Source organism: Procambarus clarkii, chromosome 44 (assembly GCF_040958095.1).
Source record: "Procambarus clarkii isolate CNS0578487 chromosome 44, FALCON_Pclarkii_2.0, whole genome shotgun sequence".
Taxonomy (NCBI): Eukaryota; Metazoa; Arthropoda; class Malacostraca; order Decapoda; family Cambaridae; genus Procambarus; species Procambarus clarkii.
The window spans coordinates 19,693,536-19,718,430 of record NC_091193.1 but is presented as its reverse complement, the minus strand read 5'-3'; the positions used below and the strand labels follow the sequence as shown (position 1 = coordinate 19,718,430).

At 37.1% G+C, this 24,895-nt stretch overlaps 2 protein-coding genes across 3 annotated transcripts in view; one reads left to right on the top strand and one right to left on the bottom strand.

Moving 5' to 3' along the window:
• Window positions 1-6,955, top strand: part of Hdc (histidine decarboxylase) — a 61,985-nt gene extending 55,030 nt beyond the window's left edge. The window contains exon 18 of the mRNA XM_045725723.2: window positions 190-6,955. Within this exon, the coding sequence (XP_045581679.1) occupies window positions 190-413 (224 nt within the window). The 3' untranslated portion in view covers window positions 414-6,955. The remainder of the gene's footprint in view (window positions 1-189) is intronic.
• Window positions 6,956-9,337: 2,382 nt separating this feature from the next.
• LOC123745144 (SID1 transmembrane family member 1) overlaps window positions 9,338-24,895 on the bottom strand; it is a 70,840-nt gene continuing 55,282 nt past the window's right edge. For both annotated transcript variants that reach the window (XM_069300746.1, XM_069300747.1), the window contains exons 15-18: window positions 24,455-24,699; window positions 17,805-17,918; window positions 17,405-17,518; window positions 9,338-15,563 (exon numbers count right to left, since the gene is read on the bottom strand). In XM_069300746.1, the coding sequence (XP_069156847.1) occupies window positions 15,501-15,563; window positions 17,405-17,518; window positions 17,805-17,918; window positions 24,455-24,699 (536 nt within the window). In that variant the 3' untranslated portion in view covers window positions 9,338-15,500. The remainder of the gene's footprint in view (window positions 15,564-17,404; window positions 17,519-17,804; window positions 17,919-24,454; window positions 24,700-24,895) is intronic.

Sequence of the window (24,895 nt, the reverse complement as noted above, 5' to 3'; positions counted from 1 at the left end):
AGGCTTGGTGTATTCTTATGATAATTCCTTGCTTTCCTGGCTCAATGACTGAACTGGGGGATAATGGTTGGACCTATTTATGTATTAGTCTTTATTTATTGTTCATATGTAAATTACTTTAAGTTGTGTAAATTATATTATTAAATAAATATATTAAGAAGGTTACAATACTCATGTTCTTTATTATAGGTGTTCAAACAGAGAACGGACAGAGTCCGTCCCGTGGACGGTCCAGGAGTGTGGACGAGGATATCGCCACCCCAGACCTCAAGAACATCTATCTGGACAACACTATTGACGAAGCTGAGGCTTCCTTACCAGACCCCGAGATCAACCAGCAGTCACAGGCCATAAATGGCAAGATGAATTTCCACTTGTGTCACAAATGCGGGTCCGCTATCACGGCGCAGTGAGGTGCACGTACGGTAACAAAATGATAAGCTGCCTCTTCTGCATCGTTATAAGGAGGTGGTTCAAGAGCAAATTAACTGCAGTTCACATGGGAATTAATGCTACGCTTAGAAATTTAGGGGCATTTCGGGTAAATTGAATGAGTGACCATGGGACTCCCAGGCACACGCACTTTATTCACTTGGTGCTTCACAAACTTACTCGCCTATAATATAATTCATAATTGTTCCTGTGAGACCAATGGTTGTTAGCTCGTTTTTCCGCGTAATGCTTCTTAAGTTTAACATAATACTTTTTTTTAAATATATATTAAAGTAAACAATTCAGAATGATAAGAAGAGTCATCTCTCTCAAATGAGGTTCAGTTCCTGAACCGATTATGTGCCTCTAATCCTTTACATCACCGCCCACGGGATGGGTATGGGGTGCATAATAAAGAAAGAAATTGAATCTCAAATGAGGCTTGAATCAACTAGGCAGTAAGAGATTTCTAAACAATGGGTTCGATCCCAACAAGATATCCATGTTTATGTCGTACTATCCAGAACCGCACTACTTGGCCTAGTATGTAAAGCCCGATTTGCCTAACAAGCATAGGCCTAACAAAAATATGTTGTTATTTTCAAGTATTTCTTTCCAAATTGGTTTATTCCAATTAATATTATTATATCAAAAACATGTATTACTGACTTATTTAGGTTAGGTTTTATCAAATTTCTGTTAGTTTTAACTGTAATTTAAACAAATTAAATCATATATAATGTGATGAAAAGCATAATCATTCCATAAGACATTTTTTTTTTATATATGATATTTCAGGAAAATTTTGCTTGTTAGGCAACTTGGCCTATTGGATATACCATTAAATATCATAAATAATAATAAATTAATAAAGTTGACTCTGGGGGACTATGCAAGTGAGCACTTAGCCACTGGCAGGTGTAGACACAACATGTGCAACACGTGTGGTAGTGGCTGCCACCGTCAGAGGTCTCTGGCCGCTCTGGTTGACTCAGTAACCCCACCCACGACGTCAGGTCAACCTCTCCCGTCTCCTTTCGACACCTTTCAGCAAGGTATTCGTTTATTTAAGGCTATCGGTGATAATGTTATTATTTGTGATGATAATGGAATCTTCCTGAATGAACTTTTGAAAATAATTGACGATTGTGAGTAGAGGCATTTACGTTCAAAGTGGTGAAGTGTGTGCATGTAGGGAGCTGGCTAAATAGGCTATGCAGGCGGGTCGGCATGTCAACCATATACAGTACATATATTTCGGCCAAAACTTAAAAATATTGCAACTACTTTTTTTGCCAATTTCTCATAATTTACATTTTTGGCAGGGAAGGGTTCAACACCCAATGCTTGCCAAATGGGAACCTATACTTTATTTACCCATAATTTCCATATTTCCATACAACGTATTTTTTATTATTTAAATATAGCTTTTCTCTTTTCGAGAGACTATTACAAACATAATTTTTTCACCCCTTAGCACTCGCATAGCAACTAAAATTTATTATTTTATTGTAATCTCTTACTTTTTAATTTCGTGTTGTTTTTAATTCCAAAATTTTGAATACCTGTATCTATATAATAATTTGTGTTGGGGCGGACGGTAACTGCACCTTTCTTGACCTACTACGACGAACGGTTCGCTTGCTATTTTATCTAGAAAAAACTTATAAAATTATATGATATAAAATTATGGTTGCAAACGGGAAGAAGCCGCCAAATAATGCCAAAACAGAAAGTTTAATTGCTAAAGGTTTGAGCATTAGTGTATATCTTTTGGGGCTTCGTGGTAGTGCTGTTGTATGTGTGTGTTTTTGTGCCATTTTTTAGTCTTATTTCCCTGCAAGTATCGTTACTTAACTCATCGAGTTTCATTTATAACAATAAATTGTGCATAATCACAATGCAAAGAATGAAAGATCATTATTACTTTTCTTTTTGCAATCTCGAGCACAGTGTCAACACCTGATATATTTCCTGACACAAGTCATCCTTCTAGCTCAGTGTTTTTCACCCAGAGTTCCTCCAGAAACATTTGCTTAAAAAAAATTAAATTAAATGAATGTTTTATCAAATTAAAATTGCAATAAAATTAAAAATACCGAGGATTTCTCGGTATATGGAAAACTATTTAGGGGGTTCTACCATGGTCTAGGTTGAGGTAGGAATCGGTAACCTTACAGGTGACTATACTGTCCACACCACAGGTAGCCATCACAAATATATTTTTATTTTGTTATATTTTTGGTGCCATGTTTGCTAATTGCTGAGCTTTCCAAATATTTGTGAGAACGCCGCAGACTTGGGTCTACCTGTATGTAGGCCTTAATTAACTGCTCATTATTTGGCAACCCATCTCCTGTTTAGATAGTACTTTTTGTAACTGTGTTGAGCATCGTACATATATAGATGTAATGGACAATTAAATAGAATTTAGTACTATTCGCTTTATAGAGACCAACACAGTAACCAAACTTAAATATTCCTAAACCTGATATAGCACATATATGTACTATATTAGGCCTCAGATAGCGTTTATTAGCCCTAGGATGGTTAGGATAGATGCAAAACCTTTTCCTGTTTGTCTAAATTCAGTAGTACTAAATTTTGCTTTCTAATTTCATTACATCAGTATGTAGGATGGTCCACATCCTTACTATAAGTACTGTCTAAACAGGAGGTGGTATTTGGAGGTTAACACACCGACCCGTCCTCTTAAAAATAACGTCACTTTTCGCTCGTATGCGCGCTGTGGCCAAATTTGGACGTAATTTGAAATGAAATCGATTCACAAAAGTGGCGTACTGTTCCGTTTTCTGTTTGAGTCGTCCGGCTTACTCGGCAACAGGTTAGAAGAGGCAACTTTCCATTAACGTTTTTCATACTGTTTTGAAACTTTATGAGAATTTCCTGCCCACCTAACCTATCAGAGGACCCTTAACTTACTGTTGTTGAAAAAAAAAATCCCAAATTTATTTTCATTTTCAAATTACGTCCATATTCGGCCATACGAGCAAACGGCCAAAAGCGACGTTCTTTTTAAGAGGACAGGTCCGTCGCTTCCTTCCGTGTTTGACCGTCTGCTGATCTCAGTCTCGGCAACTTACGTGTCTACTTTATTTCGATCTCACAGTCGGGAATATGTTGTTGCCTCCAGCAATATAAAGAATGTTATCCTATACGTATATCTAGCTAACATGTTGCTACACTTAGTCGTGTGCAGGAAATAATTAAGTACTTGTAATTAGTTACAAGTGACATGATGTTTGTCAGTCTGTATTCTGGAAATATGTCATCACGTCATCAGTTATCGAAGTTAGATCTCGCATGGCTGTCTCTCGCCCAGTTATTGTTAATCTTATTACACAACCCATCCTCCTGCTTAAATAGTAGTTTGTGTAACCATATGCACCATAGTACAATCATTGACGTACTAAACAATTAGTAGAATTTGGTACTATTCATTTTATAAGTGAAAAAAGTGAAGCAAAAAAAAAACTTTAATATTCCTAGGCCTAGTATAACACACATGTTATACTAGGCCTAGGAAGGTTAGCTTCGGTTTAGGTTATCTTTGCCATTTAAATACAAAACATTTTACAGTTTGTGCAAATTCAATAGGAGAGATTTCTACTTTCTAATTGTATCATAAGTCGATATATGTACTAGGGTCTTCATCGTTACTACAAGTACTACCAAAACAGGAGGATGGGCTGCATTACAAGATGAGTTATATAATTACTGTAATGTAAAAACTAATATCTATACTAGAAGTGTCAATAACTTGACGGGAGCGGATAGGCGCACGCTCCTCTATTTGCATTCCTCTCTCATCCTGTCTAAACTCGATTATGGCTGCCCTGCATACTCTTCTGCTTCTCCTTCTCTTCGCCGTCTTGATCCTTCGCAACATATTGGGTTGTGCCTCAACTCTGGTGCCTTTCGTTCAACTCCCGCCCTCAGTTTGTACGCTGACACTGGCTTCCTGTCTCTCCAGGACCGCCGTGATCGCTACTGTCTTCGCTATCTTGCACGGTCCTTACAGCATCCTCACTCTCGCCTCTGTCGTGCTTTGACTTTTGCCCCTCCTGTAGTTCCTGTTCCTCTTCACCACCTTCCTCTTTCTGTCCGTTTGTCTCGCTAACAAGATTCTCTTTCGGTTCGTATTACCAATGGTTCTCCTCATATTGTTCCGTCCTTGCCCCCGTGGAGGGTTCCCCTTCCCAAATTTTGTACTTCCCAGCCCCGCATCACTAAAGCTTTTACCCCTCCTACAGTTCTGAAACGCCTTTTCCTTGAGCACTTTTCTTCACAATCCCGCTCCGTTTCCATCTTCACCGATGGGTCGAAGTCTGCTGACGGTGTGGGCTACTCTGTTGTTTTTCCTGACCACACTTATATGTGTCGCCTTCCTCCGGAGGCTAGCATCTTCACAGCAGAACTTTATGCTATTCTCTATGCTCTTCGTCTCCTGCTTTCTCGGTGTCAATCCTCCTTTGTGGTGGTAGTTGACTCTCGTAGTGCCCTCATGGCTTTGGGGTCCTTTAATCCGGTCCACCCGGTGGTCATCGAGATTCAACATTGGTTTTTCGTATCTCCAGTAAATTTAAGTCGGTAGAGTTTTGCTGGGTTCCCAGCCATGTTGGTGTCTCTTTAAATGAGCGTGGGGATGCTGCCGCTAAGGAAGCTATCCGCACTTGTCCCATCTCCTGTAAAGGTATTCATTATTCCAACTTTTACCCAGTTATTCATTCCTCCATCCTTGCCCGCTGGCAGAGTTGTTGGTTTTCTGTTACTGGTAACAAACTGCGTATTCTTAAGAGTCGTGTCCCCGTGGCCTTCCTCCTACCACCGTAACCAGCGGTGGGAACGGCTCTGACTAGGTTACGTATTGGCCATACACGTTTACCTCACGGTCACTTAATGGAGCGCCGCCCTGCTCCTTATTGTCCACATTGCATTGTTTCTCTTATGGTCGTGCACATTCTTGTTGAATGTCCAGACCCAGGATGAGCGTGTGTCTTGCTTTCCGACCGTCCCTCGCGGTCAATTGTCCCTCGATAGAATTCTTGGTGAATCAGATACTTTTGATATCGTTCGCCTTATGCGTTTTTGTTCTCGTATTGGCATCCTTGGTGATATTTAGCGGCCTCTGATTACTCGTGGTGCTACATAGCCTTCCCGGTTTGGTGCCTTCTTTTGATAATTACTTACTTGACGCCACTTTACGGCTATATTGGAAAGCCCAACAAAAGCTCCAGGCACGTTCTAATTAGTCAATAACTAATAATTTAATAAATAACTTATGAGGCAGGGGAGGCATTTTATAATTTAGCTCCGTTATGTAAAGGCCTATAAATATAAGCATATGACACTCCAATTTGAAAGTAAAATTTCCAACTTTAAATATAAACTTATCAATTATATCATAGTTGCAACTCTATAAAGAATGCCAAATATTTAACTTCACAAACATTAATCAAAACATATTTCAATATTTTAAATAACAAATATTGAATAATTGATTATATTGTAAAACTAATGCTGATCTCGTTCAAGTGGGACTATATATTATTATTGTTATTATTATTATTATTATTATTATTATTATTATTATTATTATTATTATTATTATTATTAACAAACTCAGAATAAACTTCTGCATAAAGCCCAGTATTTGTCTTGTATTCACAGTACTTATGCCAACAACCTTAATTAAAAACTCTTGTCAGATAGTTTCATAATAGCATAATGATAACTACACAACAGACACTGTTATTGTCTTCAGTCATAAGGATGACACTCCGGTTCGTGACGCGTTCTGTATCTGTCTCTCAGTCTGTCATGGTTAATATACCATCCTAAACACTAACACTGTAATTAATGCTCGTATATACAGTGCACAAACAAAAAATCATGAACATGGAAAGATAAGCATGTGATCATAAACATATGAACAACATAAGCGTCCAAGGAACATAATTAAGCGTCTAAGCACCATAGTTAAGCGTCCCATCAGCATACTTAAATGTCCCAGCAACATAATTAGGCCAGGACATACGTAATTGAGTATCCGAGCAACAATCTGGACTCCTCCATATGGCCACCTCATAACTTCAAGTGACTATTAAAAAAATGCGAATAGGCTCTCCAGGCACAGAAATCAGAGGACACGAACGCCAAGTTTGTCCTGCAATGATTGAGCGAGCATGTGTTCGCGCGCTCGTCTTCACATTTTACAGAGTTTATTCTCATTCCTGGTTATTTTACTATTCTATATTTGATACGATAAATAGTATCACTAAGATCTAGGTAACGTTTGCTGTAAAATAAAACCTCACAATCACTTGCTGTGTATGAGAGTGTAGCACTTATCCGCCAATTGCAAATGCTGTTCGTCAACCCATGTACTGAGAATATTCTGCAATAATAATGTGAACATTTGAGTTTTGTCATTCAGTCTTGTTGTTTGGGATTCTTGTCTTGAACAACATAGAAGAGGAAAATTAATAAAGAAAATTTATGACTTGTTTTTTTTTCTCCTGTAGTGTTGAAGTTTTTTTTTTTTTAAGTAACAGGCTTAGGTACTTCTGTACTTCAATGTGAATAGAGTAGAAGCACTATGTGCTTCTTCCCTATTCTGTATGAGGAATTACACTGTGTATATCAACAAGAAGTTATGAGTTCATCTAATATTCCAACCCCTCCTCCTGTTGTTGTTGGTTTAGATTCAGCTACTCTGAACAAAAACTTTCAAGCAGCACGGACTATGGTGAGCCCGTAGTGGACTTATACCTGGCACAGATGTGTGTTTGTAAGGTTTCCCCGGAAGAGATTCCCGATTAAACCATGACGTTGTGCGGACGCCTGATTTCTAGTCCACCTGGAAGTCGTTGAAAAACTATTTGCATTTGCTGGATTTTCTTGTGTTTTCCGGCTTACTCTGGCGTCGAGCGGAGGTCCGCAACCGGCTTGGCTGAGAGGCGTTTACTAATCAGTGCTTGCTTCTCACTCTGACTACAGGAGTGAGAGATGGACACTGCTTTTTGCCAAAAGCTGTGGGGTTTGTAAGAAAACATATGACTAAGAGTTGCGTCTAACTGTCTAGGATGCGCGCGCAACGAGCAAAGGTTAAAGCACGTCTGTTTAGGTAGGGACAGAGGTCACGACCTCTCCGTAGGGTGCAGTCTCACCTCCACAGATCTCCAGTATCAGCTAATGATACTGGTAATGGCTCAAAAGGGCCACCACTTACGGGCTATTCATGTCCGTGCCACCTTTTGGGTGGCTTAATCTTCATCAATCAATCACGTAGGGATTGATTGATGATGTGGTCTAGGGCCCTGTTCGCCCTAGACCACAGCCGCTTCTCAAACAAAACACCCATCCTCCTCCCGGGATCCTCTGCATCCTCTTTTTTTTTTTTTTTTTTTTCATGGGATGCCGCCCAGGCAGGCCCAGGGGCCACTTCTGTTGTAACTTGCAAAGCATTCGTGTTATCTTTGGGGATGCTCCGCCGGAACCCCCAAAATGATAAGCCTAGGTATGTGCAGATAGCTAAGAGATATTACCAAGAATTGTAATTAGTGTAAATTCAAATAAAGGAACTTTCAATTATTATTTATAATTGTAATCGATTTAATACATTATTATTATAATTATTAATTATAATTATTATTCATTATAATTATTTATTAATTATAATTATTTATTATTATTATTAAAATAAACAAGTCCCTCACTCTTTGTGCGCGTTTTCTTCCAACCGCAGAAAATAGCTTTTTATACTCCTATCCTTTTATACCTAACGCCCAAATTACCTTTCTCGACATTAATGTTTTCATATTTTCCCTAAAGTTGTGGATGGAATTGCCTTCAACAACCTCTTCAATGCATTCCATTTGCCGACCACCCATACAGGGAACGAGAATTTGTTATTTACTCAACGACTCAATTGGCATCATAAGGAGTCAGCAGACAGTTGAGTCACTTAGCCAATCTGTACGTGGGTATCTGGCTCTTGATTGGCCGAAGTGGGTTTCCGGGTTTGTGGGTGTTGACATTCCCATATATGCATAACCTGGTTTGTATTCCCAATAACCTTTGACAGGTGGAGTAGATTTCTTGGCGTTCAGTTTCAGTCAGTTTATCTTCGTTTTCAATTCGGCTGTTGTGTCCTACGTGACCCTTTGGAATTTAGTTTTTATAGAAGATGAGGTATATTTTTGCCAGATATTCGTCATTTTTAAGAATAATGTATAATTGGCAACTTGTCACCTTTCCTGACGACGATCTCCTTAGATTGTCAGGAGGCACTAAAGAGGCTCTTGAGGCCCGATGGGCACATGTATAAACAAGTGGATGGAGTTGCCATGGGTTCTCCCCTAGGTGTCCTGTTCGCGAATTTTTACATGGGCACCATAGAACAGATGTTCCTAGTTCACTTGGACTTAAAATCTGCCATATACTGCAGGTATGTTGACGACATATTTATACAGGTACGTAATGTCGGACGTTTGCAGCAGTTGAAGGGGGGACATTCGAGCAAAATTCGGTTGGGTTTCACTTACTACATGAGAGAGTGATAGGAAGCTGCCCTTTCTAGATGTAACAGTAGCTGAAAGGAGCTTGAGCTTGGTGCTCCCAAGCTTGCAGCTTGGGAGCACCCAGATCGAGGGTTCAAGTCCTCTGTAATGCTCCAGCTGATTTTCTCATTGATGTATCACATTAGTTTGATCTACTGTACTTTTGTAAATTAATAATAATAATTGCATCTAAGGAAAGCCAGCTGGAATGGAAATTGAACCTGATAGGGTCGTGCCTATAGATATTATTTAATATAATTCCTTACTTCTGTTATTCTGCAAAGATTTGTGCTCACTGAATACTGTAAACATTAAAACAATCCTTATTTTGGCTAAATTTTATTATGAAAGACATTTGTGTGAAAAATGTCTTTATTGGCTCATTACAGCATATTTTTACAAATTCCTTCATAAAGTAGATCAGTTTTAACCCCCATATACAGCACAGTACAGTAAATGTACACACAAGTTGGCTAAATTTATAAAAGTGAAGATACATAAAGTGAAAACTGATTAGTTTTTAAGTAATTATCAGAGGAAGACACCAAGGCAGGAAGGCTATGTAGCACCATCAAATGTGCAGAATATTCAAATGGCGCTAAATATTACTAAGGATGCCAATATGAGAACAAAAATGTTGAAGGCAAACAATGTTAAGGTATCTGATTCACCAAGGATTCTATCGCGGGGACAGTCAGGAAGTAAGAGAGAGACACGCTCACGCACGTCCTGGAAGTCAGGACATTCAACAAGGATATGCATGACCATAAGAAGGACAATGCAGTTTGGATAATAAAAGCAGGGCAGCGCTCCAGTAAGTGCCTGTGAGTTAAGCTCGACAAATAATTTTCCTAATACATTTAAATACAAGGGCTTTTCATATCTTTTCATATCTATTCATATCAAGATATTTCATATCTTCATATCTTGCTGGTATATGCTTTGGTTTATGATTAATAAAGTAACTTAGTTTCTTAATTACACCCAAATATCTCATTTATACCTTTTGAAACCAAAGCTCAAAATTGTGAAAACCAGCAAAGTAAATGGTAATAGGGGAACTGGAACCAGAGTGAGGGGGGGGGGGGATTATATAAAATGGGAATGGTGGTAGCAATTAAAGTATTCCTTTCACAATCCATGTAGAATTAGTGAATTCATGTGATATAATCCTTGTCTCTCTTAGCAAAGCAGTAGACTGCAAGCCTAGTACTTGTTAGATTCTAAGTTTTTGCTCTGCATTTCTCTAAAAAAAATAATTTTATCTATAAATTGAAACAAAAAATTATTTGATATAATGCATGATTTGCAACCAATTATACAAGACCAGTATGTAATAATTGCTCTATTCATCCCACTAATATTAATATTGACATTATAATTTTCTTAAGTTTTTAATATTTTACCATATAAAAAGTTATTTTTAACAGAGAACATGTTGATATTTTTAAATAGAGTAATACATTAATACATACATTTGTATTACATACATACATAACTAATAATACATAATACTGTACATAAATTTGTTCGAGTAATACATTCTTTTCTCAGAATATTACATGTATGCCATTATCAGTTTGTACATATCGTAATGTATGATATATACTGTATTTGATTTATGAATTATTATACAGCTTTTAAATTTGCAAATTGCTCACATGCTACCTGATGGTGTTCATTATTTATGATAAGGCTAAAAGGAGGGGTTACAGAATAACAGAAATGTATGCTTATTTAAGAATAGTCAGTCAGTCTCCGTGGTGTAGTGGTAAGACACTCGCCTGGCGTTCCGCGAGCGCTTTGTCATGGGTTCATATCCTGGCCGGGGAGGATTTACTGGGTGCAAATCCTTAACTGTAGCCTCTGTTTAACTCAACAGTAAAATAGGTACTTGGTTGTAACAACAATTCTTCGCGGCGGGGATCGTACTCCAGGGACCTGCCCGAAACGCTACGCGTACTAGTGGCTGTACAAGAATGTAACAACTTTTGTATATACAGTATCTCAAAAAATAAAATAAAAAAAATAGCTCTTAAGGCAATTAGAAATCCTTTGTGGCATGCAAGTTAACTGTAGAAAAATCTAGAGTAGGAAAATTTTGTATATTACCTGGTACACGAGCCAGTTAATATTACTAGCTAGTATGGATATTACAGCAAGTATCAAAGATTAATCAGGAGTATTACATCGCACAGCTGACTTTAATTAAGGGAAACTGGCACATAGCATGAGAACTTAAAAGGTGTAGTATATTTAAGATAAGTAGTTATATTGTGTATTATATTAGCATTCTTGTAAATTGTATAACATACAGGGGTACTTCAGTTTTCGTAGTTAATCCATTCCCAGAAATGGTACGAAAACCAAAACAAATTTTCCCATAAGAAATAATGTAAATTGAATTAATCCGTTCCACACCCCCAAATGTATTAACTAAAAAAATACATTTTATACAGAATAATACTCTTAAGTACCTTGCCTTTATTGAGGACTCTTATTGGCGTATGGAAGACAGTGAGGAAGGGGGGAGGAGGAGAGGTGTTAGTGCTTGGAAGGGGGAGTCCCCTTCTATTATAACAGCAGTGATGCCATTCCTGGGGTACTCTCTCTCTTATGTTTTGCAGGAATACCACTAGGGCCTGGTTGTGGCTCACTGCTTGCTTGTCTTACTAAGAATCTGTCTATAAACACTTGTTTTTCCCTATGTTTTAACACTTGTCTGTAGTACTCACCTAGTTGTGCTTGCGGGGGCTGAGCTTTGGCTCTTTGGTCCCGGCTCTCAACTGTCAATCAACTGGTGTACAGATTCCTGAGCCTACTGGGCTCTATCATATCTGCATTTGAAACTGTGTATGGAGTCTGCCTCCACCACATCACTTCTTAGTGCATTCCATTTGTTAACTACTCTGACACTGAAAAAATTCTTTCAAATGTCTCTGGCTCATTTGGGTACTAAGTTTCCACCTGTGTCCCCTTGTTCATGTTCCACCTGTGCTAAAGAGTTTGTCTCTGTCCACCCTGTCAATTTCCCTGAGAATTTTGTAGGTGGTTATCATGTCTCCCCCTTACTCGTCTGTCTTCCAGGGACATGAGTTTCAGCTCCTTTAACCTTCCTCATAGTTGATACCTCTCCGTTCCGGGACGAGTCTGGTGGCATACCGCTGAGTGAGACATCACATTATCTCACTATGAATGATCTCTTGTTTTTCCTCTATTGTCATCCTTACAACTATTTTCTTAGGTTGAACATTACCACTGACTTTCTTGGAACCCATGGCATGATATTTAATAAGAACTTGTATGATCAGAAAATAAAAAAGCACAAAAACAATAACATTGAATTCAACTGTGATAATCACTAGGCAGGAGACACTGGTAAACTGAAGCGCCACGCTCGCTGTGGACCCGAACGTTATGAATAAACTCCGAGCACCGAGTCAAACAACGAGTACCGAATAGAATTTTTTTGAGAAACTGAGTATGAGTGCCGAAAAATACGAGAACGAAAAATACGAGAATATGAGAACCAAGGTTCCACTGTACTGTATATATTTATGTGAATTTAATTGTTAAAAATTATAAAGTGAATTGTTCAATTGTTGGATTTTATAAAAACTAGGAATTTGTTGTGGCTTCTAGCAGTATAATGAATGTCATAAAAATGATGAGTGCATAATTAATTATATCATGTATCATACAGTACATTCAAACACACACACATACTACAAATGGTTAAATAGAACACATACTGTAATCAATAGTACTATAGTTATTACTGGTAAGTCAAATTTAGAAATTAATGTAGTAGTAGTAGGCATCCATCAGTCTCAGGAGACTATGGAATTGTGCTCTGGTTGTCAGTCTGGAGTGGCCTCTCCAGGGCGCAAAGCCTGGGTAGTTTGATATGGGGGAGAAGCTGTCACCCATGCAGCAGGTCCCCCCCTCACAGCACCGAAAGCATCCAATGGAAGAGCAAACGGCAATATAATTAGTTCCAGTGCAATTGCAAGAACTGTCACAATGAGGTTGAATGCAAAAACAAACTGCCCTAGTGGCTTCAGCTCCGGAGTTTACCTTGAGGTTGGTAAAAGGCACAGCGACTCCAAATTAGGAGACCGCCCTGGTCGGGGCCGGAGAAGATCCACACTAGCAAGGGCAAGAACGATCCCAGCCTCCTAAAGCAGAGCTTGGGCAGCACGAGCCCCAGGAGGTGAACGCCTCAAGATTTAGTGAGAAATTAATGTACTGCATAGTTATTCACTATACTGTGCTTAGGGTTTGACTTAGTAAAGATGTAAGAGACAAGGCACTTAATTGTATAATGAGGCATATATAATTTTACTTTAAGAGGTACATTATATTCTTGCGTATGAGATTGTAAGGAATTTTTTTAGGCTCTTCTTTTAAAGGGAAAGTTGTAGTGAAACCTGTACATCTTTTAATAGTATTTGTGTTCCCTTACTATAGTTAATATTTTACTTTTCATATTTTCCTGTTTCTCTCATCATTACTGGTGATGCAGTAGCAGCCCTACTGGTTCTCTCATCACTACTATGCAGCTTCTTCACATATTTACCCGAGGGCTACTAACACTCTAGTGGCCTCGACGAGGACAGGAAGTCAACAGCTTATCAAGGGTCCCCCCATTTGTCCTGATGATTTTTTGAAGCTGGATTTTAAAATTCAGCAGTGTTTTGGCCTTTACTTCTTTGGTGGGTAGGTAGGTCCATGGGTTTATAACACTATGGATGAAAAACAATCTCTTGTTGAGAATCTCAACTACCCTTATAGAATGTCTTATGGAATCTCAAATACCTTTATGTTGGACACACACAACAAACACTGCAACCAGGCCTCTGTAGCTCTGCAGGCTAAATTATGAGTTTTGTACACCAGGCAATAATCAAGTAGAGTGATCCCAGGCCAGTCTGTGACAAGAACTAGAGAAACATAGTAGCCTACAGGTAAGTTCTACCCCAGCCACATGGTTGAGGTGCATGCAGCTTAGATGTAGGTACATTTTTATTTTTTTTTATTAACAAACTTAGGTATATACAGCAATATGCTGCTACCCTATTCTCTATGAAAGATTACACTGTGTAGATAAAAAACTAGCTATAAGTTCATCTAATATTCCCATCTCACAGGATGGTTAGTCATACATGGAATCAGGCGAGAAAATCCCTGCCTCAATAAAAAAATAAATTAACTTTGACTAAATAATAACTTTATGATTTTCATAAGAGCTAAGCATTGAATCTTGGAAATATTATATTATAATTATTTTTATCAGTTTCTATAAGATTCCTCTCAAATAATGTCTTTTTTGTTTGACAAGCTTAGGTATATACAACAATATGCTGCTACCCTATTATGTATGAAAGACCACACAGTGTAGATAAAAAAACCAGCTACAGGTTCATCCAACATCCCCACCTGACAGGACGGCCAGTCATGGCATTACAGATCAGTGCTGTGGGGAAAGTACTGATAGGAATGGAAAGCTAAAACATCTACTGTTACACTTAATCTTTTATGATATAAAAGCAACTATTAATTATGTAAACAGAGCACTGCTCAAAAATATAAAAAGAACACTGTTTCCCAAAAACGGTGGGTTTTCTGAGTGGAAGAAAACGTATGTCTGGAAGCCGACTTTAACCGCCCCAAGCTGCGCGCGCATTGACCCGAGGTTATATAAACCGGGACGGAGACGGCGTGGGCCCCTTTCCCCAAGCCAGCAGCTGCTCTTACATAACGGCCCACAGATGTGCTCAAGGGGCACTTGCTCTAGCATGCTAAACATTTGCTGTATCTTTGGGGGCGCTCCGCCGGAACCCCCAAAGTGATAAGCCTGCAGATAGCTAAGAAATATTCCCATGAATTGTAATTAGTCTAATTAATGCAACTTTCATTTACTACCTATGGATGTAGTTATTAATTGTAATTGATCTCTACTTTATCATTAAGGATTATTCATTATAATTATTCCTTAATACTTTATTGTTATGCACTAGTCAATAATTATTTATCATTCATCCAAATTAGCTATTGGATTCATTAAAATAATTGCTTATCATTATACTATTTGTTATTATTATTATTTATTATATAATAATAATTTTATCTATTAATTTGTTATTTATTAATTTATATAATAAATTAATTTATTATATATTAATTTTATATATTAATTTATTATTCATTATAAAATAAACAAGTCCCCAATCTGAGCACGTTTTCTTCCAACCTCAGAAATATTAGCTTCACCAAATATGATGCAATAATTAAAAGTATATCTGACATTGTATTTTTGACTGTCATTGAAATAATTTTCTTGTTACATAAATTCTTCATACAACCAAAAAATACAACTTCTTTTTGTATCTGACTTGTTAAAAAAAAAATGTATTTTGTTCAAATGCTACACTAAAAGAATATCAAATTCTAATATGTATTACCATCTGTGCCAAACACACACAACTAAAAGACATGAATACATTTCGATTGTGTGGTGCACAAATCATCATCCAAGGTGAGCAAGCCCTGCAAATGTAAAAACAATGATAGAGAACATATGTAAGGCATAGAAATAAGATATGAAGAATGAGAAATTAGGCATTAGAGATGAATCAGATGCCGCATTCACCTATATACCAATTAGTCTTGGAGAGACTTTCCTTTTATATTTAATAATCTCCGTTCCAACTCACTTTGCCCTGGATATTGTCAAAGCTTATGGCTAGAATATAACAGAAATAGTAACACTTTAAAATACCAATTTAATTTATACAATTTTGTCCCCCTTTAACAGCATGATCCTAATAAATTGACTAGAAAGTTAAACAGGATAAAGCCTATAATAAAATAATGTGAAGTAGACAAATATCTTGGTGACAGACACCAATATGTAGCCATCAATAACACAACCTCTCCCACTCTATCATTAACAGTAGGAGTGCCACAGGGCAGCATCTTAGGACCTCTCCTATTTTTTGTATACATCAATGATTTGCCAAATGTTTCTAATATTCTTAAACCTATACTATTTGCTGACACTCACACACTAAACAATATTGTCAATACTAATGAGTTAAAAAAAAAAAAAAAAAGTCTGCTCATGGATGTCAACCTGTAAACAAAGTCACACTTAACATAGATAAGACCTACAACATTTTATTTGGTAGTAAAACGTCAAATAAAATTCAACTTCAGATAGATAATGCTAACATTAGCCTTAAAAATGAGGGAAAGTTCCTTGGCCTATACATTGACAAGAGAATGAACTTCAGCACCCACATATAACACACAGTAAAAAAAAAAGTCTCAAAAATGGTTGGTATACTCTCTAAAATCAGATATGTTCCCCCACTGCTCTCCTCTCATTATACTATGCACTAATCTATCCCTATCTTACATACGGTATCTGTGCATGGGGTTCAATCGCTGCAAATTACCTCAAGCCTATCATCACTCGGCAAAAATCTGCTACCAGAACTATAACAAACTGTCTTCAGACAACACACCGCCCCTTTGATTAAGTCCCTTAACATGCTAAACATACACTCACTCCACACATTCTCATGTGCTATTTACATTTAGGAAACCTTGTTCCTAAATGCTAATCTAGATCTGAAACTTTTCCTTGATAGGTGTAATAGAACCCATAGGTGTAACCTAACCAAACCAGAAATAAATATCTTTGATATCCCCAGAATCAAACTAAATCTGTACAAACACTCCATGCAAATAAAAGGACCCAATCTTTTGGAACTCACTCCCTGACTAATTAAACAATTATCCAACCTATGTCCTATTCAAAAGTACAGTAAAACCAAAAAGTACCTAATTTTATCCTTATAGTTTCCTATCTTGTGCTTCAAACTCACACTGTATCTTGTACCCACTTCCCCAATAGTACTTAAGACACATATCTTTACCAGTGTAATCACCTCTGTCAATTTATATTGTAGTTATTTGTTGATATAAAACTTTGCTACAATGTACATTTTCATCTCACCTGATATGTTAGATTAAGGACCTGCCCGAAACGTTATGCATGTTAGTGGCTTTGAAAGAATGTAAAAATACCAATCTTATGTAATCTCACCAACCCATTGTACCTTCTTGTAAATAAATTATTATTATTATAATTATAATTAAGAAGTGAATGGCTCCTGGTATTAATAATCTGCACTTTACTCTTCACTTTACTCTTAACTACCCCATTAATAAAATTTATCATTGTATTGATCTGTGTGTGTGTGTGTGTGTGTGTGACATATACTGTATGTAAATTTTTTTTAAGATATTACTCAAAATGCAGTTGAACCTTTAAACTGCTACCTACCTCATCAACAAATTTCAAATATAGTTTCATTACTTACCACAAAGAAAAAAAAGAGAGCAAGTGCAGATGTAAAATGCCATATGTCGTGCGTGTCATAGACGATGAGGAAATCACAGGGACTGTTCATGGCTCTTGATGAAGAAGGAGACACCTGTTAAATACAGCATTTTTGAAACATGGTTCCAAAACAACAACGAACCGTATGCATGCAAATATGTTCATAAAACTAATTAAAATAGATAACATTACTGTACTCTTAACTCGAGCATTACATCCTCTGATGCCAGGAAGCACCATGTGGTTTTGCTCGTTAATAGAGGTGAAGCTCGTCAATAGAGAAAAATTTGCTGTGAGTGGTTTGCTCGTTACTCGAAGTGCTTGTAGATAGAGCCGCCACTGTATTTATATTTATTTATTTTACAGGAAAATGAACAAACCTCAGAATTACTGCTGTGTATGGAGAAAACTACCAGTGCAACAATCCACAGCCATGTTGACATAAAGAGAGAGAACCATGCTAGTCTTGTTCCTTTCTCCCTATAACAGATTCTCTGTGGAAGTAAAGCAACATATAAGTGGTTATATCGTGTTTGTACATCTTGAACATAATAAATATAAAATAAGTGGATATACAAATATTTTAAGTCAAAATATACAAACTAGACTTAATTGATTAAAGTTCTTTAAACTTAGCTAACTTAATTCTGATTAGTAAATATACATTCTTATAATGTCAAGAAAAATAGCAGATATTGAATCTGAAGCATACTACATTAACTAAAGTGTTAATTAATCACTAATGACACAATCATATTCTCTATTAATGACATCTCTAATTACGTCTGATACATGTTCTTAACGTTCCACAAATCACTTGGGAAAAACCGAAGGTGACCCACAAGTTTCCCATCATGTAGGATAATGATGGGAAACTTGTTGGTCACTTGCCAAACTTGCTTTGCCAAATCAAGTGAAGCTTGGAATATAAGCCATAAAGAATGCAGAGTCGTCAGTCTAACTTTAATAGTGGTTGAGTGACAAATACACTGAATATATTGTACTGCAAATTTTCTCCAACACCATCGACAATCATCAGCAACAATGTAACACTCGATGCATCTAATTCCAACTCTCTCACAAGACATAACAGCTTCGCCACAGAGCGAACAGCCAGATTCCGGCCATACTCAAGCTACCTGCTCTTGCCCCACATTTGAGCTCTCTACCCCTAGCCCTGCTCAAGCTCTCTGCTTTCGGCTCCAGGACTTGCACAAGCATCCTTGTCTCGGCTACCATAACATTTCATTACCCTTCCAACATCCAACAACTGTAACCAAGACTATATTAAATAAACATAAGAAACCAGAAACTCTTTGAATGTTGTCACCCCAAATGATGTGCTGCAAATCCAATAGTTTCAGCACTTAAAACACTGCACTGTGCAACGGGCCTGTAGGCGCTTGACGGGTGGTGCGCAATGCGCCTCAGGGATCTTATAGGTAGAGCATATGATTCAAGACTCCCACTGCTACATGGGGTTCACATCAGCTTCCTCAAGGCTCATGTAAACAGACGCCATTTTTTTTTTAAATTGTGGGGCAACAATCCCGGATGTGAGAGCTTCAGTATTGAGTGAGCAACCAAGGCTGGCACACACAGCATGAGCTCACAACACTGCTGTTCAGCTTATGACCACAGCATCGCCTAATAATGTCAAAATATATATGTAACTGGTATTATTTAGCCATGACAGTATAACAGAAGAGCCTGAGTGTGATAATGACTGTGTACACTGTTCAAATATCAGTGAATCAGTGCTGTTCAAGATGTTCACAGCACTAGCCACAGCACCACAGCATTATTTCGTCCATCTAGGAATCTTCAAATGACTTGTGTTCCTTTACAAAATACATTTGTCGTCAATTATTCATTTACAGAATTTAGTGACCAGGATTGTGGTGATAATTAGTGCTGTGCATTGTCTTGTGGGAGGAGGAATTTTGGTGAGGAAGGAGGGAATCGAGGTAGTGTCACTGTGTGTGTGGCAGCCATTCTTGTTTGGGCTCCCCATACTAGCTTAGTGGTTCACTACGCTGAACACAAATGAAGATACAGTGAGCCGCAATTTACTATAGTAATCCGTTCCCAGAGACATATCGTACAAGAGCCGCGACGAGGATTCGAACCTACGTTCGAGAGCATCCCAGACGCTGCCTTAATCAACTGAGCTACGACATGGTAAAAGAGTTGACACCAGAAGTTCTACTGAACTTACTTGGATCCTGCAGCCTTTCCAAGACAAACTTTATATTTTAACCTATAGCCCTATATTTTAACACTTGTCTGTAGTAAGACATCACATTGTCATTTAAAGGTCAATGCAATGGTCTGCTACAGCTTTGTCTGGGTGAGTTTTTTCAACAAAACTTTGCAGTTCTTCCCATACTAAACACATTTTCTGAATGAGGAAGGGACATTCTCTACTCAAAACTATTTTCTTTTCTATTAAACTATTTTCCACTGACTTCCTTGGGACCCATGGATATAATAATCAGTTTCATGTTCAAAAAACAAAAAATCACCACAAAAACGGAATTTCTTAGAGGCGTGATCATCACTAAGCGGGCAACTCTAGTAAACTGAGGCAAGACGGCCCTCGAGACCGAGAACCACGCGCTTGGTTGACAAAAACGTGTACAGTACCAACAAATATCGTTAGTCAACGACACTATCAAGTCCCATTTTTCGATCAAATTTACATCTTAACTTGAAATTATCGTAAGTCGGGGCAATCATAAGTTGAGGTGCCACTGTACTTATATATAAAGTGTGTATATAGTGTAATAGCAACAGGAATATGTTGGGAGGAGCCATTTTGGTGCGGGAGGTGGTGTCATACTCGTAACATCGTTGTCTGCTGTGTAACTTGTCATGTAGTGTATGGTGGCCACTTTGCTGTTTGGACACAATACCAGCTTAGTTGTATAGTTATGGTGAATAAAACATGTAAACGTGTGTAAATAGTGTAATAAAAACAATAACAGTATGGTGGGAGGAGGAATGTTGGCACGTAAGGTGTTGGAGGAGTGAGGGAGGGGCTGGCAGGGTGTGGCAGCTCACTCTGGTTTTTTGGGCTCACCATACCAACTTAATGGTTCATTATGGTGAACACATATGTAGCTGGGTATATACAATGTGTGTATATAGTGTAATAACAGCAAAAACACTGTTCGATTGATCGTAGAATATAATACATATGTCACATATATGAGCCTCATAATTTTGAGTATAATGATGTTCCACACTTTGAACTACGTAAATTCCACAAATTATACACTTTTGAATATTACAGCAAAAAAAATAGAGAAGAAACGAATAAGAAACATCAAAATAATTGTGAAACATTATATTCGCGGAAACTGCCACGCCACAAGGTGGCAGAGCTGACTGACCCCGAGTGCTCCATCGCTCAGCGCCCATAATTTGCTCAACTTCCCAGTTCCATCACGGCTAAAGTGATGAAACACTTTATTTTTTAAATAAAAAACAATATTTTTTTTTTTTTTTTGTAGTTTCCTGTGATCAGACTGTATTTTAACAATATTAGAAGAGAATTTTTTTTTTGCAAAGAATTTATTTCTGTGCATGGGGGGGGGTAGGTTCCATATTTGGAGCATGAGCAGCACAGTGGTTAAAAATCATTTCACACTAATTAAGAGAATCTTATGTTGCTAATTAGAATTTGAAGGGTTCAGAGGTTTGCTCACTGATTTTTCTCGGCAGGCTGGTCCCTTAGTGATGCCTTGAATTAGATTCACCATTGTTGCCTCCCTTCTCCAACCTTTGTACCTTTGTCCCTGATAAGACAACTGGCAAAGATCCTTATCATGCTTCAGGGACAGGTCAAGAAAGCCTAGTGTACGGGCACGTTTGTCCCAATTATTCCTGGCTCAAAGGAAGATTTGAGCGACCAGCTCAGTTCTTCACTATGCTCAACATACTATTTTTTTACACAGGATAAAATACTGGATGCCACTAAGAAACCTTGATAAATTCTAATAACCTATAATCATGAAGAGTAGACTGCAGTATGTGATTTTTATGAAATGATCAATCACTCACTGTTGTATTCATAAATGGCTCATTTACTTATTGTTCTGTACAAATCATATGAAATAATATCAGTTGCTTCTCTTCAGAATATACTTAAAAAAATAAATACATGAAAAGTTAATAATTTAATGCAATTAGAAGTTATATTTCATATGAATTAGGATCAGCTAACTGCTTAGGAAATTAAGTTAAAATTAAATTATTTGTTGCTCATAGTCTTGTAACATGATTATTTAATGATTAATTAATATTGATTCTTTGATTATAATAAATTAAGTTTAAGACAATGCTGTATAATTGTCATATGATAATGAAGAAGGAAATTGTTTACTTTAAAATAAATAAATAAATATATATATATATAGAAAAGCAAGACAACAATACATGCTTAAACTACTCTGGACAATATGATGTAAGATATACAGTGGAGTACCTGTAACTAACCTTGACCAGGAGGCCTGGTCGAGGACCGGGCCGCGGGGATGCTAAGCCCCGAAACTATCTCAAGGTAACCTTCATTAACTAAAGATGCTTATAAACTGTACCACATAAAATAATAGAGACTACCACTGCACTGCACAAAACGACAAATGCTGTTTTGAGAGTTGTCCATTTTTTTTAATTAGGCTATATTTTAATGTTTTTTTAATGTTTTCATCACTCTTTGTGTTTTAAAATGAAAATGGTTGAGTTTTGAAACATTTTGACATTAACTTTACCTGAACATTTATAAAAACAACAAAAATATGTCCTTAACAATTGCACTATGAAGTTTTTTGCCAAAAACAGGTGCGCAGTGCAGGGGTTAATTCACAAGTAAATTGCAAGCTGACAGTAGTGACTGAATGGGATTTGAGATGGAGGGATGTATCTTTCATGTTGCACATGTCTTTGCCTCCACACGCATATTAAGGAGAAACTAACAAATATTTTATCCGGTATAATGACTATATCAGTTACAAGTAAAGTAGAATCCAATGAGTACAGAAATAGTAAATAAAGCTAAATAAAGTCCATCACTGGCTCACTGCCAACAAACTCACTCTCAATATTGACAAAACTTTCTATATTTTGTTTGGCAATAAATCCTCAAATCAAATAAATCTCAGGATTAACAATACCCAAATTTGTAACAAAGTAGATGGCAAATTCCTTGGCGTTCTCATTGACCGCTAGCTGAATTTCCAGGGATACATTCTAAATATATCAAAAAAAGTTTCAAAAACTGTTGGCATTCTTTCTAAGATCAGATATTATGTACCTCGCCCTGCCTTGGTGACACTCTATTACTCTCTCATCTATCCTTATCTCAACTATGGTATTTGTGCTTGGGGTTCTACTACCCAAAATCATTTATGTCCTCTAATTACCCAACACAAAGCTGCTATTAGGACAATCTCTAACTCTGGCCCCAGACATCACTCGGTACCCTTACTCAAATCTCTGAATATGTTAGATATTAAGTCACTGCACATCCTCTCGTGTGTATTCTATATATATATAAAACGCTGAACTGTAATGTCAATCCTGACCTTAAAAGCTTCCTAGAAGGTTGTAACAGATCCCATGAGCACCATACCAAAAACAAATACCTATTTGATATTCCAAGAGTACGACTTGAGTCAAACAAGAAATGCTTTACAAATCAAGGGACCTCGAATGTGGAATGACCTTCCCAATTATGTTAAATACTGTACCTCTCCCAACCAGTTTAAGATAAAAACTAAGTACCACCTAATTAACTCAATGTAACCTACCTCACCCCGAAATGTCAAACCATGTCTACGATTTTTAACAATGCTGTTTGTTGACCAAATTGTATTTTTGCTTTTTTCTGCAAAAATAAATCCCCCCCCCTTTTTTTTCTGATTTTTTCACAACACTAACTTAGATTAAAGTATAAATTAAGTGTTAGTCTTAGTGTTTTTCCTGCCCGAAATGCTTTGCGTAATAGTGGCTTTAGGCATTGTATGTACTAGCTCTATCTATGAATCCATCAACTTTTGTATTTCACCTTGTATGTATGTACTTTACCTGAATAAATATTTGTATTTGTATTTTTTTGTTTTTTTGTAGTATAAAGATTACAGGGATGGTATAATAATTACAAGGTGTTGAGAGTTCAGAGAGGTATAAAAAGCACAGAGTATTTAATAAGTAATGGAGGTTAGGCAGAAATTACTTTTAGTGGTCATTGTTTTGGTTACAGAGGGAGATTCTGGTGATGGCTGTAGAGTTGGTGATTGTGGTTATGGTGGAGACTGTGGTTATTGTTCATGTAATTTTGATGGTGGTTGTTGTTCACTTGAGGGCCACTATTTCTAGTGCCCTTAACAAAAACAGGAAATCGGAAGCTTGTGAAAAGGTCTCCGATTATTCCTGAAGGTATTTGTTTCAAGCTACATTTACAGCTTTGGTTGGTAGGTGATTACATTGATTTATTACATTATGAGTGAAAAAGCATGTTTTCTATATTGTGGCTGGTTGAGCCTCAGCTTTTGCTCCTTGGGGGTTGCATAGACTGGCTTCAAAAACAACATTTATGAAATGGCACTTCATATGTGCAAAAAATGATTCATCCCTTCCAATGTATTTTAATATTACTACATTATTTTTTTTATTTTGATAATACCAATATTTATAGTTTTCCATATTTTGGGAGGGGTGACTAGCTTTAAAGATAGTTCAGGCTTCTCAATCGATGTCAATTCCAACAATTTTGAATACTATATAAATAGTCTGTAAATGCCTGATAATTACGTAACATAAAGATTATACTGGGTAAATATAAGAGCCTAATTGGTAAAGTTATGCCACATAAGGCTGCCATTCTGATACTTTAAAATAAAACTATGAATTTGAATCTTTGTTTATAAACTGACCAGTTCATTGATCTACACACTGCTTGCCCCAACCAGATAAGGTCAAAGGTACTCCACTGAATATAACTGCATTACATAAATTAAAATAATACCTTTGTCATCATATAATTCAGAAAATAGAGTCCCATGTTGGAGAGGCAGACAATGAGGATATATGTGTACACATTTGGGTCCATTACAAATCCATATGCGATGAATATCACATTTGTCAAACATCCAGAAAAAATCCTAATTATTTGCAAGGGTCGTGAGGTGCGGTCCTGATCTCTCAAGATTGCTTTCAATTTATCTTTGACAGGCTTCCAACCCTTGCACACGTGGTACATTTTGTACGGTGCTGAAAGAAAAAGAACAAGTACTCAAAGTCTATGATTAGAAAGAAAATACTGTATTACCTTAAACTATATTTAAATTTGATGTTTATGATAAGTTTAACTAATATTCACATGTATGGTAGTCACATTGTAAACCTATTTTCAATTTATTTTAAATTATGTATTTGAATAATCATCCTGTGACTAAAGAAAAAAATA